Here is a 16,499-nt window from a genome sequence, read left to right as displayed (position 1 = left end):
GGCCCAGTATCGGCATTGAGACATCGTGTATATTAATATTTGAATAGTCATATTTGGCACTATATCGTCGAGTTGGACGTATTCTATTAAGCTAATAATAGTCTATTCATATGTAGTGCCTCGTGCGGTAAGAGTTCTATAGTAATCAGCACCCCCATCGTTTCGGGCATCAGCTGGACGCTTATCCAGGGTGGTTGACCCCACGTGAAGCTGCACCCGAGGAGCTCCAGGCCAACGAGCGAGTGGACCTGTATATTGGATTATTCTACCGACGACGGCTAGCCTTCCCCGGCTTGGATTATGCTTTGAGTACTTTGATTATTCTATGGATAAAGGCCAACACTGCGGTGTGTTGGAAATACCCCCCCCGGAGAGGACGACAGGTGAGAAGACGCTCTACACGACGAGGTCGCCTCACGTCTCTCCATCGTGGACCGGAGGACGCCGGCCACAGAGAGTCCAACTGCTTTCATCTGTGGATCGAGGATCGCTGGGCACCGGGTCGCACGACTGTGGGCTCTCCCAGGATACCCTCGGCCAGACGGGATACAGCCAGACTCTACCCCCCCCCCCCCTCCAGCTGTCCTACAAGCAGTCGGAACCTTCCCCTAGTGTATCCAGCTATATAATCATTCAAGTATCATTGCTATTGTTCCCTAAATATTCCAGGTTGTATATTTGCTTCCTGCGCAATCAGAGATTGGACATTCGATATTGATCTACCTACGAATACTAATTTGCCATAAAAGTGCATACTATTTCAAATCATAAATGTAATTAAGTGATCGTTGTACATACCTTTTGCTATGTATTATTATTAAACGCAGACTTTCGACTTGGTACATTTGTGTTGGATCCGTTTCATCAGGTGGGAGTGTTTATCATAATTATTTATACCTAGTACTGGGTGGCCAGAGTCTAAAGTACAAGAGGTAGTGGTAGTAAGTATCATATCTAACCATACAGTCAGGGAATTGTACCCCTCAGTTACAATTGGTCCTTCGAGCCGGAGGGGTAATCAGTGTAATATTAATATAGTGTTATTAATATTAAAATGGCCTATGATGAACACTCCACGAAACGATCCTCCTAACCAACAACGCCCGCGGCGCAAACGACAGCTCCCTCAGTACCTAGAGGCTTACGCTGTCAGTCAACAACCTAGTCTTCTACCAACAGTAAACGCGGTAAAACTAGAAAGTAAAATTATGTCTAACCCTAACGACCAGGCTACCCCGACCATAGAGGCCCCTATGGGTTCTAACGTAACTGACCCAGCTCACGGTGGGGACCAGGGGGAACCAGACATGACTTTACACCCCGCCAATACCGAAGAAGTAGTCCCCGACGAGTCCCGGGAGGAAGACAACACTACCGAGAGAGAACTCGGCACGGAAGAAGATGAGGAGAGCACCGTGGAGATAGAGCTCCAACACTCCGCACGGAGTACCCCAAGGGACGGCTCCCCTATACAACCGTCTTCTCCCAGCGAGGCAGAGAGGACACTACAGCAGGCATTCCTCGTCAGCCTGAAAGCCTCTACTGAACGCGATAGACTCCAGGGTGAACGCGATCGATTGCAGATACAGCAACGGAGCGAAGAAGAGCACATACGCCTGGAAACAAGACGCATTCAGATGGAAGAGAATATGGCAAGAGACCGGGCCGACGCCCAGCGCGCCGCCACCGGTGCCCAGAGAGAATCGGATCTCACCAAGCGCGAAGCCGAGCGCGACAGAGCACAAGCGCAACTAATAGAACAGCTGATCAGAAGGACAACACCCCCTCCCTCCACCAGAGGCTCCAGGAACTCGTCTAGACATCACTCCAGGGCGGCATCCCCTAGCCGAGTAAGCGACCCTGAACTTGACCAACAGACGAGGTTTATACCCCCCGCAGACCCCCTTCCCCAACCGGTCCAAGCGAGACCCAGCCACCGGGAAGGAGCAGCATACACTGCGGAGAGGCTAAATCAGAGACTACAAGCCCTGGATGACCTAACGGAAGACGAAGAGGAAGAGGAGGAGAACCACGCCCGACGACAGCACAGTACTCTACCGGACCAGGAGGTCCAGTACAGCCCAGGCTATACCCCCGCGGAGCTGCGCTACAGACCCCCGACGCTATTCACGGGTGAGCCCGACGCACGACCCGCACCGAGGAACAGCACCTGGACCAGCGGGCCATGGTACACAGCCGGTACCAGCCCACGCCAAGGAGCAGGAGGAGACTCGCCTAGGAGGCCTCTCCCCCAACGCTCGCCGATGTATCAACAATCCGCGTCATACATTGGCACACCTATGGTACCAGACTTCACCCAGGAGAACCGGGCCCAGTATACGGAGCTCCGCATGTGTCTGGAGACAATGTTGGTGGATGTCATTGATGAACGCCATAAATACGCGATACTACTGAAGCATTTAAAGGTACCCCGCGCGCACAACATAGCGCTCGCCTACGCCACTTCCACGACCCCATACACCGCAGCGCTGGTAGCGTTGGACCAGAGATATGGACGTATATGGGATTACGTGATCCAGGAGATCAGGCACATCGACCGCCTACCCCCAGCAACAGACAATCGAGCACTGGACGACCTGTCCATCAGAGTGCAGTCCCTGGTAGGGATGCTGGGAGCGCGGAGGGAAAAGGGTAGGCATGAACTATACGCCAACTCAAATGTAGAGAGGATCTTGGAGAAGCTACCGCCCGCCCGACAGGAGCGCTTTAGGCGGCAGAGAGACCACCGAGACCCTAATGGCCCCGAACCGAACCTCCTCGATCTAGCCGACTTCCTGGCGAGAGAAGTCAGCAGCTTACGGCTAGATACATTCGGACGGAGCACCCCTGGCTCCAGAGAAGGAACCAGGAGACTAAATGATGGAAGAAGATCGGTGACTGTCATGCACCAATCGGAGTCAGTGCCAAGCAGTAGGAGCCACAGTACCCCCTCAAGAAAGGAGAAGTGGAAGATAGTGTGCCCCTACTGTGAGAAAGAACACTGGCTGTCACAATGTGACTCATTCCCCAAGATGAAGGCGGAGGAAGCGAGTCAATGGATAAAGTCCAACAGACGCTGTTTTCGCTGTGCGCGATCACACATGGCAGCCGAATGCCGCTTAAAGAAAAAGTGCAGTCGGTGCGATGGAGCCCATCTGGACATACTCCACGACAGTAACAGACGGCGGCCTCCACCCGCACCATCAAGCAGCAAAGCAAGCGTCATGTACATCGACCCCGCCAGCAGCAGCGGAGCCAGAGTGCTCTTAAAGGTAGTCCGTGTGACATTGAGCTACCAGAATAAAGTCATGGACACTTACGCCGTCCTTGATGACGGGTCAGAGAAGACCCTTCTGCTCGCGTCCGCTGCGGCCCAGCTAGGGCTGCGGGGGAGCGAAAACCAAATGACAATTCGGACAATAAGAAGAGATTTGAAAACGATAAAGGGCGAGAATGTCTCATTCTCTATCGCAGCAAGCGGCCAGCCCGAGCGACGGTACAGGATTACAGACGCTTTCACCAGCCAAGAAATAGGACTCTCGCGGTACACATACCCCGTAGCCAAGCTGATGGAGAAATATGTACATCTACGCAAGCTACCGATCCCACTCATAGACGGTGCTACCCCGACACTGTTGATAGGCTCCGACCATGCAGACCTCATTGTCCCGATAGACCGGGTTCATACCGGACCCAGAGGCTGTCCTGCAGCAGTCGAGACCCGCCTAGGATGGACTCTCCAAGGCCCACTCGCCAAATCTCTCAACCGAACCACAGCCACTAGCTGTCTCCACTCCCGAGTCACAGAGGGAGACACCGCACTCCTGCAGCATGTAGAGAGGCTATGGACCTTAGAACAAATGCCCTTTAAGAACGAAAAGAAAGACATTCGCTCTAACGCCATTAACCTCCTCGAGACGGGAACAAAGAGAGTCCCAGTCAGCGGCGTGTTGAGATACGCCACGCCACTCCTGCGGCGGGAAGGGATGCCTACCTTTCACGCAAAGAAAGACGCCACAGAGCGGTACCTACTAAACACAGAGCGGCGCTTAGCCAAGGACCCCGCCCAAGAAAGTGTATACCGCGCTGAGATTGAGAAGCTCATCACAGCGGGACACGTCACAAAGATTGACATTAAAGAGGCCGACCAGACGACTGAATCGTGGTACGTGCCCCACCACAAGGTTCATCACAACGGCAAAGACCGCATCGTGTTTAACTGCAGCTACCAGATCGGATCCCAAAATCTGAATAAAGAGCTATTGCCCGGTCCTACACTCGGCCCCTCCCTACTAGGCGTACTACTCCGCTTCCGCCAGGACAAGGTGGCTATCAGCGGGGATATCAAAGGGATGTTCCTGCAGGTGAGATTAGTAGAGGAGGACAAGCCCCTGTTGCGGTTCCTATGGAGAGAGAGGCCAGGAGATGAGCACCCAGCCATCTACCAATGGGAAGTCCTCCCTTTCGGAACTACATGCAGCCCATGCTGTGCTACATTTGCACTACAGAGACATGTCGCAGAGGACCCAGCAGCGGACGAAGAGGTCCGACACAGTGTGAAGAACAGCTTCTACGTAGATAACTGTCTACAAAGCGTTTCGACCCAGGAAGAAGCCGAGGCTCTCCTACATAAACTCCGCGCCTCTCTGATCAAAGGCGGCTTTGATCTCAGGCAGTGGGCCAGCAGCGATCCGCACGTACTGCGCAGCCTCTCCTCCGAGGACAAGGCAGCGAGCAGCGAGACCTGGATGGCCACAATCCCAGGAGAAGCCCAAGAGATGACACTAGGACTAGTGTGGCGCTTCAAAACAGATTCGCTCCACTATAGACACAAACCCCTGACCACGGAGCAGGGAAGGTCGACGGCAATACCGACCACCAGACGGAGTGTGTACAGAACACTCGCCCGACAATATGACCCGTTAGGATGTATACTACCGTACACCACCAGGGCAAAGATGATTGTACGAGCATTGTGGGACAAGGACCAGGGCTGGGACGACCCCATTCCCGCACACCTTGCATCCACCTGGAGAGAGTGGGAGATGGAACTCCACTCACTCCCAGGCGTTAATATACGCCGAAGCTACTTCCCACCCACGGTGAGGCCAGAGACATGTAAAATGGATTTACACGTCTTCAGTGACGCCTCCGAGGTCGCCTACGGATCAGTAGCCTACTTGCGGGCCCAAGAAGAGGGGGGAGAGATCTACACAGCATTCATCCTCGCCCGCTCGAGAATAGCCCCACGCAAGCAACAGTCTATCCCACGTCTAGAGCTCTGCGCAGCCCTCGCAGGAGCGCATCTAGCCACGCTCATCCAACGTGAGCTCACCATTCCGGTGCATAGAACAATCCTGTGGTCAGATTCCACGACAGTACTCGCCTGGATCAAATCGGATTCATGCAAATACAAAGTCTTCGTGGGAGTCAGAGTCACTGAGATTCAAGAGTTAACCGGAGAGTTAACCGGAGAAGCAAACTGGCGCTATGTTGATACAAAACACAACCCAGCTGACGTCATCACCCGGGGAATGTCCCTAGATGACTTAACCCGTCATAACATCTACAGTGACGGACCAGCATTCCTCAAGCTCCCGGAAGGAGATTGGCCCACGCCCACCCCGAGGGAAGCAAGTGACGAGGAGGCTGAGAATAAGAAACCCATGTTCTGTGGATTGAGCACTGTTGTCTCCGCAGACCCCAACATAGACGATTGCATTACCATAGAGAGTGCGCAGCAACGGACATTCCTGCGGCACCACCCAGAGATTAAGTCCCCCGCTGATATGTCAGCAGCTGACTACGAGGAAGCAGAACTGCTTCTACTGCAACGAGCCCAGAGAGACTCGTTCCCCGATGAACTAGACTGTCTACAGGGAGGAAAGCCCGTCCCATCAGACAGCAGATTGATTCATCTGGCCCCCGAGAGTGACACACATACCCTCATCAGAGTGGGTGGTCGCCTGCGGAGAGCCCCCAATTTACCGGATGACATTAAGTACCCGATCGTATTGAACAGCCGACACAAGGTCACAGAGCTGATTATAAAGAAATACGACGAGGATGTACACCACGCAGGAGCAGAGAGAGTCTTCGCGGAAATCAGACGTTGTTACTGGATACTTCAAGGAAGAGAGGCGGTGCGACGCTTCCAGCGAACCTGTCTAGACTGCCGAAAGTGGCGCGCGCAGCCCAGCATACCACGGATGGCTGACCTACCTCCATGTCGCCTCCGACTCGGCGACAAGCCATTCCACTCAACAGGCATGGACTGTTTTGGCCCGCTGCACATAAAGAAAGGAAGAGGCACCGAGAAGCGGTGGGGTATTGTATTCAAATGCATGACCACCAGAGCGATACATATCGAGCTCCTTCCGACCATGAGCGCAGACTCATTCCTTATGGCCTTCCGAAGATTCACATCACGGAAAGGAAAACCGTCTACATTATTGTCCTATCACGGGACAAACTTCAAAGGCGGAGAAAGAGAGCTGAGGGAGAGCTTCCAAGCTATGGGCCCAGAACTTAAGACCCACCTCGCTCCAGCCCAGATTGACTTCCAATTCAACCCCCCAAACGCACCCCACTTCGGTGGAACTTGGGAACGAGAAGTACGTTCTATAAAGACAGCCCTGTACGCAGTACTTGGGGCCCAGACTGTGGCGGAAGAAGTCCTAATGACAGTCCTCACGGAGATTGAGGGAGTATTGAACTCAAAGCCCCTCGGTTACGTCTCCAGTGATGTAGCAGATGTCGACCCAGTCACCCCCAACACCCTCCTGATGGGGCGGCTAGATCCCGCGTTACCCCAGACAATGTACCGGCCTGAAGAAGCGAACGGCCGACGAATGTGGAGGTACAGCCAAGTATTAGCCGACAAGTTTTGGAGCAGTTTCCTACTGCACTACCTACCGTCTCTACAGACCCGCCAGAAGTGGGTAAAAGAGAGAGACAATTTGACGGAAGGAACAGTCATCATGATTATTGACCAGTCACTACCCAGAGCTATGTGGCCGGCTGGCCGCGTAAGCAAAGTGATCACCGGTGCCGATGGCAAGGTCCGAGCAGCTGAAGTACTCGTCCAGGGGCGCATTTACACCCGTCCTGTGGCGAGGCTCATAGAACTGCCCCGACTCCCAGACACAATCGATGATGACCATGACCCTATGACTTTGTGAGTTGACTGACCCTTACAGCGAACCCTTGAGTGGTAGACAGTGCGGTTAATCTGTCTCTGCTTAACTAATTGGGTTGGGACCAATTAGGGGGCGGCTGTTCTGAAGGATCAGATTAAACCGAATATATATATTTATTTATATATATATATTTAATTGTATTTGTATATCCCCTGATATCCCTTGTATATTCCTTGTACAATATGCATTGAATATCCCTTCTAGTCTACTGAACATCCCATAATAGTCTCCATTCTACCATTGGACGAGACCTTGGTGCCAGGTCGCCATACCCCTCAGACCAGGTTCAATCGTACCGCTCAACATGTATGGACAAGTCCTAGTTCCGCGTAGGAATATGTCTACCGCACCACTAATGGTACTATTTGTTCATAGTGCATATATATACTGCCCTATTAAAGTAGAGCTTCCTTTTAGTCCAGTTCCTTACCCTCCAACAGAGTGACAGACGCAAAAGCCTCCCCGCGAACCACGTGTGGGCAGTAAGGCCAATTCGGCCCAGTATCGGCATTGAGACATCGTGTATATTAATATTTGAATAGTCATATTTGGCACTATATCGTCGAGTTGGACGTATTCTATTAAGCTAATAATAGTCTATTCATATGTAGTGCCTCGTGCGGTAAGAGTTCTATAGTAATCAGCACCCCCATCGTTTCGGGCATCAGCTGGACGCTTATCCAGGGTGGTTGACCCCACGTGAAGCTGCACCCGAGGAGCTCCAGGCCAACGAGCGAGTGGACCTGTATATTGGATTATTCTACCGACGACGGCTAGCCTTCCCCGGCTTGGATTATGCTTTGAGTACTTTGATTATTCTATGGATAAAGGCCAACACTGCGGTGTGTTGGAAATACCCCCCCCCGGAGAGGACGACAGGTGAGAAGACGCTCTACACGACGAGGTCGCCTCACGTCTCTCCATCGTGGACCGGAGGACGCCGGCCACAGAGAGTCCAACTGCTTTCATCTGTGGATCGAGGATCGCTGGGCACCGGGTCGCACGACTGTGGGCTCTCCCAGGATACCCTCGGCCAGACGGGATACAGCCAGACTCTACCCCCCCCCCCCCTCCAGCTGTCCTACAAGCAGTCGGAACCTTCCCCTAGTGTATCCAGCTATATAATCATTCAAGTATCATTGCTATTGTTCCCTAAATATTCCAGGTTGTATATTTGCTTCCTGCGCAATCAGAGATTGGACATTCGATATTGATCTACCTACGAATACTCATTTGCCATAAAAGTGCATACTATTTCAAATCATAAATGTAATTAAGTGATCGTTGTACATACCTTTTGCTATGTATTATTATTAAACGCAGACTTTCGACTTGGTACATTTGTGTTGGATCCGTTTCATCAGGTGGGAGTGTTTATCATAATTATTTATACCTAGTACTGGGTGGCCAGAGTCTAAAGTACAAGAGGTAGTGGTAGTAAGTATCATATCTAACGATACAGTCAGGGAATTGTACCCCTCAGTTACAATATAGCTCATAGATATTATATAGCTCATAGACATTATACATATTATATAGCTCATATACATTATATAGCTCATAGACATTATACATATTATATATTATATAGCTCATAGACATTACTCGTATTCTGCTGTTGCATTCAGTACAGCCTCTTCGCTGATGTACCAGTTGTCAATGTCTCCCTTGATGAAGCCAGAAATGATAATAAACACCAGCACCACGATGTTGACGGCCGTGAAGATCTTGTTGATCATCGTTGACTCCTTCACTCCAAAGGCAAGCAGACCTTTTAGGAAGACATAACAGAAGAACAGACCTTTTAGGAAGACATAACAGAAGAACAGACCTTTTAGGAAGACATAACAGAAGAACAGACCTTTTAAGAAGACATAACAGAAGAACAGACCTTTTAGGAAGACATAACAGAAGAGCAGTGCTTTTAGGAAGACATAACAGAAGAACAGACCTTTTAGGAAGACATAACAGAAGAACAGACCTTTTAGGAAGACATAACAGAAGAACAGTGCTTTTAGGAAGACATGACAGAAGAACAGTCATTTTAGGAAAACATAACAGAAGAACAGTCTTTTTAGGAAGACATAACAGAAGAACAGTCATTTTAGGAAAACATAACAGAAGAACAGTCATTTTAGGAAAACATAACAGAAGAACAGTCATTTTAGGAAAACATAACAGAAGAACAGTGCTTTTTAGGAAGACATAACAGAAGAAGTCATTTTAGGAAGACATAACAGAAGAGAGACCTAAACCATAATGCCACCATTATGCTCTGATGACAGAACTATCGACAGTGTCTCAGGACGAAGAGCGGTCGTCTGGTAATCTGAACGTTTCTGATTCCAAGTGTCCTTGTCCCCTAACTGCTTCCGGTGAGCATGTCGGCACCTTGCGTGGTCGTCTCCATCGTCGGTGTGTGAATGTGAGGCATGAGCGCTTTAGATAAAAGCTGTCATATAAATGCAGTCCATTTACCATTTACCATTAAATTAAGGAGACCTTACCTGCCAGTAGCATAATGAGACCAGCAGCAAAGATGTCTGGGTAAGGAGCCAGGCCAGGTAGGTCCATGGCTGCATATTTTCCAAAGAAGTTGCCCATCACACCCCCTATGAGGTCATCAAAAGTGCCACTCCAAGCCCGCGCCACACTGGACGTCCCTGAGCAGAAGATAAACGCAGATGTAATAAACTCATTATATTCAATAAACTCACTCATCATTTAACAACAATTTATAAATAGGAGTAGTTGTGGTCACAGGTTATTACAGGTTATTACAGTTCTATAGTTTCATGTCATTTCGAACTTGTATTGTTCTTGGTTCCAGAGGGCACAGACAACTCAACAAGGACTTTTGGTCATTCCCTTCCCAGCCCTTCCCAGAGACAGTCGCATTTCTATCCTCTCCCCAGGCTCCTCAAGGCCGTTCCTACCGCCGTCTCTACTGCTCCATGGAGCCCGACGCTGCTATGCTCTGCTTCGTGCCGGTTGCCGAACTATACTCAAATCAACTCTAAATGGATCTAATCAGTGGATTGCATATTTTCTTCAAGAAGCAGAATAAGGCTAACCCTCTCTGCCTATTGGGACATCATAATCGGGCTACCAACTTGAAGACGTGGTCATTTTTGGATTATCAAAGCTTTTGGACTGCAATAAGAAGATTTTGGATATGTTTACCGCGCACAGGACCTACCAAAATGAACTGATTAAGACACTTGGACACTTGGACTAATAATGCATTCAGTCATTTGGACGGAGTTGTTAAAACTCACTCCACTCAAATCAATAGTTATATTTCACTCTATTCAAATCAAATTTAAAGTGACGTGGCTGGGATAAATGTGCCAGTCAGTCAGCCAAAACAAATTCCTGTAAAAATGTAATGATTGTGATATGTTGTTATTAATGAGACAATGAGCTGTATGTGTGTGTCACTGGAATTTCCCCAAGGGGATTAATAAAGGAATATCTTATCTTACTTATCGTTGGCGAGCTGTTGAGACCGTAATTATTTTCAACTCTGCTTTTACAGCAGGTCACAAGTTACTGGATGTTTGAGTCTCGTGTCGATGGTTGATCATTTATGGTTGTCAACGGTCACAGTTAGCCACACATGCTACATAATAGCTAATAATAATTGTTTCACCCAAAAAGTTAAAGCAGCAAAGTCCTGAAAATTGCATAATTTTAAAGGGAATGAATTGACTTTTGTTGTAATTCTGCTTGAAAGATCTTGTTCTCTTGCTCAGCACCACATAAATGTATAGACTTGACAAATTTGTTTTCATGAACTTTTATCAGGAATTGTCTAATTAATATTATTATTATTATTGTTATTATTGTTATTATTAATAGTACAGAAATATGAGACAATACTGTTCCAATGCACCAGCACCTAAGCCTCTTACATGTGCAGAGGCTGTGTTTTAGGAGTTTTGAGTAGTCAAAGTCAGAAACATGATTGTCTTTCAGTCATGTGTTGCATTTTCCTTACATTGATCACTCAAAACAACCTAAAATAAAATGTCAGTGGAATTCCCCTTCAACACTCAAACCCTTTCAAAAGAACTGAGGATAATACTCTCCAGAAGTGACATTAGCCGTTGAATTATCCATACCACCGTTAATTCTCAATGATTTCCCTGGCAGAGTTACAGTAGGGTTATGGTTAGGGTTGGGGTTAGGTTTGGGGTCCTGAGCATCATACCTATGACGTAGGAGAGCAGCAGGTTCCAGCCGGTAATAAACGCCAGCAGTTCTCCCACGGTCACATAGCTGTAGAGGTAGGCCGAGCCCGTCTTGGGGACCCGGGAGCCGAATTCGGAGTAGCACAGCCCGGCGAATATGGAGGCCACGGCGGCAATGAAGAAAGAGATGATGATGCTGGGCCCGGCCGTGGTCCGGGCCACCTCTCCGGAGAGGACGTAGACCCCGGCGCCCAGGGTGCTGCCCACGCCGAGGGCCACCAGGTCCAGGGTGGTCAGGCAGCGGTTAAACGTAGACTCCTCGCCTTCGGGCTCCAGGGGCTTCCTCCGGGAGAGGCCCACCACGAAGGACTTGAGTGCACCGCACGCCATGCTGCCGCGCGGAGAGGAGGGTCGAGGGAGACGAGAGGGAGTCGGTAGGAGACGGACAGGTGTGAGAACAGAGAATGTGAGGGAATGAGAGGGAGGGAGGAAAGGAAGAGTGGAAGTAAGGAGAGGGGTGTGTGTGTGTGTGTGTGTGTGTATGGGGGGGGGGTAGGAAGGAAGGACGGATCAGTGAACATGTCAGTGAATAATTGTCAGATCACTCCCTGGAAGGAAGATGTCTTGTTCAAAAACAATCTGAACCTCTATATCAAGATAACAGTAACATAGAGATAACAGCAGTCTTTTTAAGATAACAGTACAGTATATCACCAGGCATGGATATGAAGACCCTTTGAGTCTCAAAAGCCCCCCCCAAAAAAAAACATTAACAAAAAAACTGCCTTCCTTGGGTCACGGACAGCCATATCAGCTCCTTTACGGCCACTCAGCCATTAAGTTCCAGTAACCAGATGACCTTGAACAACAATGTTTTATTCTGGAATGAAATCAAGACAATTCTAATTCCTTACCTTTTTCTGAGTTATTCCCTGCTGTAGAGGTGTGCTGGGGAGAGACTGTTACTATAGCATTTGTCAGTTCCTTCAATCTCATTTACGGTCCCCCCTTTATCAGCCTCTGATATGATAGTGCTGATGCGTGTCGTTTTGTCCCCGACGCCCACAGCAACGGCACCTACGCCCAGATCCACGTCCTGGCCTTTTACACAACCAGCAATTACATACAGCTGCACGCCATTCATAAACATGATACACTCATTCTTATGCATTCATAATCCAGTCATTACCACTGAAGAATGTTCACAACATCTGCACACAGGTGAAGCTGATCATATTTAAAGTCAAACAGAACATGTGCTCACCTTAGCGGTGAAGTGGCGCGCTCCTACGGACTCTGTGGTGGGGATCAGCGCTCACCGGCATTCCTGTCTCTCGCTGCTCGACGCAGAACCACCTCTAATTACCAGAGAGGGAAGGAATGAAGAGTGGGACGGGACCTGGGAGCGAGCGGCACGACGAACAGGCTTCTCTCACAGAGGAGACTGTGTTGGGTTTCTACCACAGAGCTCTCCATCTCTCCAGTTCCACTTGAGCAGAAGAATATCGTGTACTGGTGTGTGAGCTGTGACTTTTTGTGACGGTCAACTTTTTAATAATAATAATAACTTTATTTGTATAATAATAACTTTATTTGTATAGCACTTCTTTTTTTGTGACCAACTTTTTTATTTTGTCTTTTTTTTTAAACAAGTTCAGAGGAAAGACATTCACATCAGCATTTCATATTAATTCACACAGTGGCATAAAAAGTGTCTTTTCAGTATAGATTGTCCGTCAGTATATTCCTGTGTTGCAGTTGTGACAGTCTTTTCCTCCGTTCTGGCGGTCCTGTGGCTGCGAGACAGCCCAGGTCGCTTCTTAACCCCCCTCCCAGCCCCCCGGGTTTGCATGGACATTTTAGGAGAGGGGGAAACCTTGATGCATACGTGTATAGGATACTCTTAATTAGAAAAGAAATCATAATTATGTTTGTTAAATAACCAAGTAATAGGGAAAAATACAATACAATTTAGAAACAACCACAACAAATTATAACAGTAAACAGAAAAGGAAAAGATAAATGGAAACAACAGCAATGTGATTTTTGTTCATTCTCTGGTGTCAAGGTACAAGTGTTCAACCTAGTGAAGTACTGATTTTACCTTCTGGGCCGCAGTAAATAATATTTGGATCGATTCTGTCCTTGCTCCCTGTGCTCTAGCACTGGATGCCTCTAATCTCAATACTTCGTAGAAGGACAGTTTCCAACGGTAAATATTGAGACTATGAGGTGGTTTCCATCTCATTACGAGCATTTTCTTTGCTGCCGTTAAACCGGCCAGAAACACTCTCTTTTTGTGAGGTGTTAATTTTAGAGATGAATCATCATTTAATAATAAAATGTGTGGCAAACAAGGTATGTTTATCTCCGTTATATTAGTGAGAAATAATGCAACCTTGGCCCAGAAAGTATAGCACTTTTCATACAGAAATTGCAGTTCAAAGTGCTTAATGATTATGCTTTTAAGATAAACCCCTGGGGCAGCCTCTGACACACGCAAACACACACGCACACACACATGTACACACACACATATATATGCACGCACACACACACACACATGCACACACACGTGCACACGCATGCTCACACATACATACACACACACACACACACACATCAGTACCTCTGACTTTGAACATGTCCTTCACATAAAGGATAAAACAATCTAACAGAGGAAGGGCTGAATTATAGGAATTCCTGACAGATAAGATACTGTGTAGGGTCTAGTTCCTTAATAGCTATTGAAGCAAGACATCATTGACTCACACATCACACCATTATCACTTTTCACTCTCTTATCTCTCTCTCTCACACACACACACAAAACTGTTCTGTCTGACTCATGGTTGTAAATTATTGGACTCGCAAACTTATGTCACAACAACGAAAAATACCATAATCTCACAGCGAGCCCTAAATGTGTGTTCCTGTGTTGCTGTAATTTGCTGGTTATCTGGGAGCTTGTGGCCTCGGCCTACGCTGGCATTACTGTTACTCTGGACTCCATCCGTCAGGCCTACTGGTCCTATGAGATAATGGATGTGAGAAGACAAAGCAGCTTTCATGGCTTTACCGTGTGGTCGCTGCTCACTTACTCTTTGTGAGGTCGCTTTTTACTCTCTACCATCAGAGGTTTCACTTCACATAATCACTACTGGCAGCCACCTCAGTGGGCAGGGAGGGAGACAGGGAGGGAGACAGTGAGACAGGGAGACGGTGAAGGAGGGAGGGAGACAGGGGGGAGATAGGGAGGGAGGGCGACAGGAAGCTATGGAGGCGGGAGACAGGGAAGGAGAGAGGGAGGAGACAGGGAGAGAGACAGGGAAGGAGGGGGGAGACAGGGAGGGAGTGTGACAGGGAGGCAGGCAGGCAACTATGGTCCAGCTACCTTTGACCAATTTTATACCTCCGTCCTCTATCTACTGATGGCTGAGATAACTATAGATAAGTAATGGAACCAGCTACTGCACACGAGAGATTAAGTGGCGCCTGAACCAGTGGTCAAAAGCAACCCAAAGGTATTTTTACTCAATCATCACAGTGCATACGCATAAGGGTACTTTGTACTTTTACTCCACTACATTCATCTGAGCCCGTCAGTTAATAGTCACTTTGAAGAAAATATGTTGCATAGAGTTCAAGTTCAAGTTCAAGTTCTTTAATAGTTGTCATACAGAAGTACAGAATACTTTCATACAAAATGCTTCTTACTGTTACGCTCCAGAGACTGTGCTAGACAAGATAGTATCAAATAACATAATAACATAATATAGCATGAATTTAGAAGAAGAAAATGAGGTCACAGTGTTCGGTATAGACATATGTACAATGTTCTGAGTTACCATATAATATACAATACACAATACTATGCAGTGTACTAATGTACAGTACTATCTAGTGCAAAGCAGAAATGGGATGAGGTACAATTTTAGGTACAATTTACAGTAAGGTGTACGAGTTGTAGTGCAATCCTTCATCCATAAATATAAAGTGTGGGGAGTGGGTGCTACAGTGTGTTTGTTTAAAGTGGGTGTGTGCTATAAGTGTGTGGAGTGGGTGCTACAGTGTGTTTGTTTAAAGTGAGTGTGTGCGTGTGGATGTGTGTGCTATGTGCGTTTGGTGGTTGTTGTTGTGTAGTGTTCATTCATTGTTCGTTTAGCAGCCTGATGGCCTGGGGATAGAAGCTTCTTCTGAGTCTTTCTGTGCTCGCCTTGAGACTCCTGTATCGCTTGCCTGACCGCAGCAGTTCAAAGAGGCAGTTGTTCGGGTGACCGGAGTCTTTAATGATTCTCTTAGCCTTGCCCTTGCAACGCTTGTAGTAAATGTTCTGGAGGGTGGGGAGCCCCCCTCCAATTGTGCGTTCGGCTGAACGTGTCACTCTTTGTAGTCTGCTTTGGTCTTGTGCAGTGCTATTCCCAAACCAGGAGGTGATGTTGCCGGTCAAGATGCTCTCTATTGTACATGAGTAGAAGTTCTTAAGGATCTTCTGGCTGACTTGGAACTTCCTTAGGCGCCTGAGGAAGTAGAGGCGTTGTCGTGCCTTCTTCACAACACTGTTAATGTGTGTGGTCCATGTCAAGTCCTCGGATATGTAGGCTCCGAGGTACTTAAAGCTGTTGACTCTCTCAACCGGTGCCCTGTCGATGCTGAGGGGGCTGTAGTCCTTGACCCCCGACCTCCTGAAGTCCACAATCATCTCCTTTGTTTTGCTGACGTTCAGGGAGAGGCTGTTTTCCTGGCACCATCCCGCCAGGACCTTGACCTCTTCCAGGTAGGCCCTCTCGTCGTTGGCAGAGATCAGGCCCACCACCACTGTGTCGTCAGCAAATTTGACGATTGTATTGCTACTCCGCTGAGCCACACAGTCGTGTGTGTACAGGGAGTAGAGGAGGGGACTCAGGACACAGCCCTGGGGGGCCCCTATGTTGAGGGTGATGGATGAGGAGGTGCAGTTGCCTGCTCTCACCACCTGGGGTCTGCCAGTCAGGAAGTCCAAGACCCACTGGCAGAGGTCATAGCCCAAGCCCAGGTCCCTGAGCTTGGCTATGAGTATGGAGGGGACTATGGTATTGAATGCCGAGCTGTAGTCGATGAATAGCAT

At 48.4% G+C, this 16,499-nt stretch overlaps 1 protein-coding gene across 1 annotated transcript in view; it reads right to left on the bottom strand.

Annotated features, from left to right (window-relative positions):
* LOC311243034 (cationic amino acid transporter 2) overlaps positions 1–11,782 on the bottom strand; it is a gene marked incomplete at both ends in the record, with an annotated part of 22,005 nt that extends 10,223 nt beyond the window's left edge. Inside the window, 3 exons of the mRNA XM_084332105.1 lie at positions 8,805–8,970; positions 9,707–9,862; positions 11,413–11,782. Of these exons, the coding sequence (XP_084188231.1) occupies positions 8,805–8,970; positions 9,707–9,862; positions 11,413–11,782 (692 nt within the window). The remainder of the gene's footprint in view (positions 1–8,804; positions 8,971–9,706; positions 9,863–11,412) is intronic.
* Between the last annotated feature and the right edge of the window lie 4,717 nt (positions 11,783–16,499).

The sequence above is a fragment of the Notolepis coatsorum genome (assembly GCF_963971535.1).
Source record: "Notolepis coatsorum genome assembly, chromosome: 16".
In the NCBI taxonomy this organism is placed as follows: Eukaryota; Metazoa; Chordata; class Actinopteri; order Aulopiformes; family Paralepididae; genus Notolepis; species Notolepis coatsorum.
Note: the sequence above shows the minus strand (reverse complement) of the source record. Positions and strands in the feature narration are given on the sequence as shown.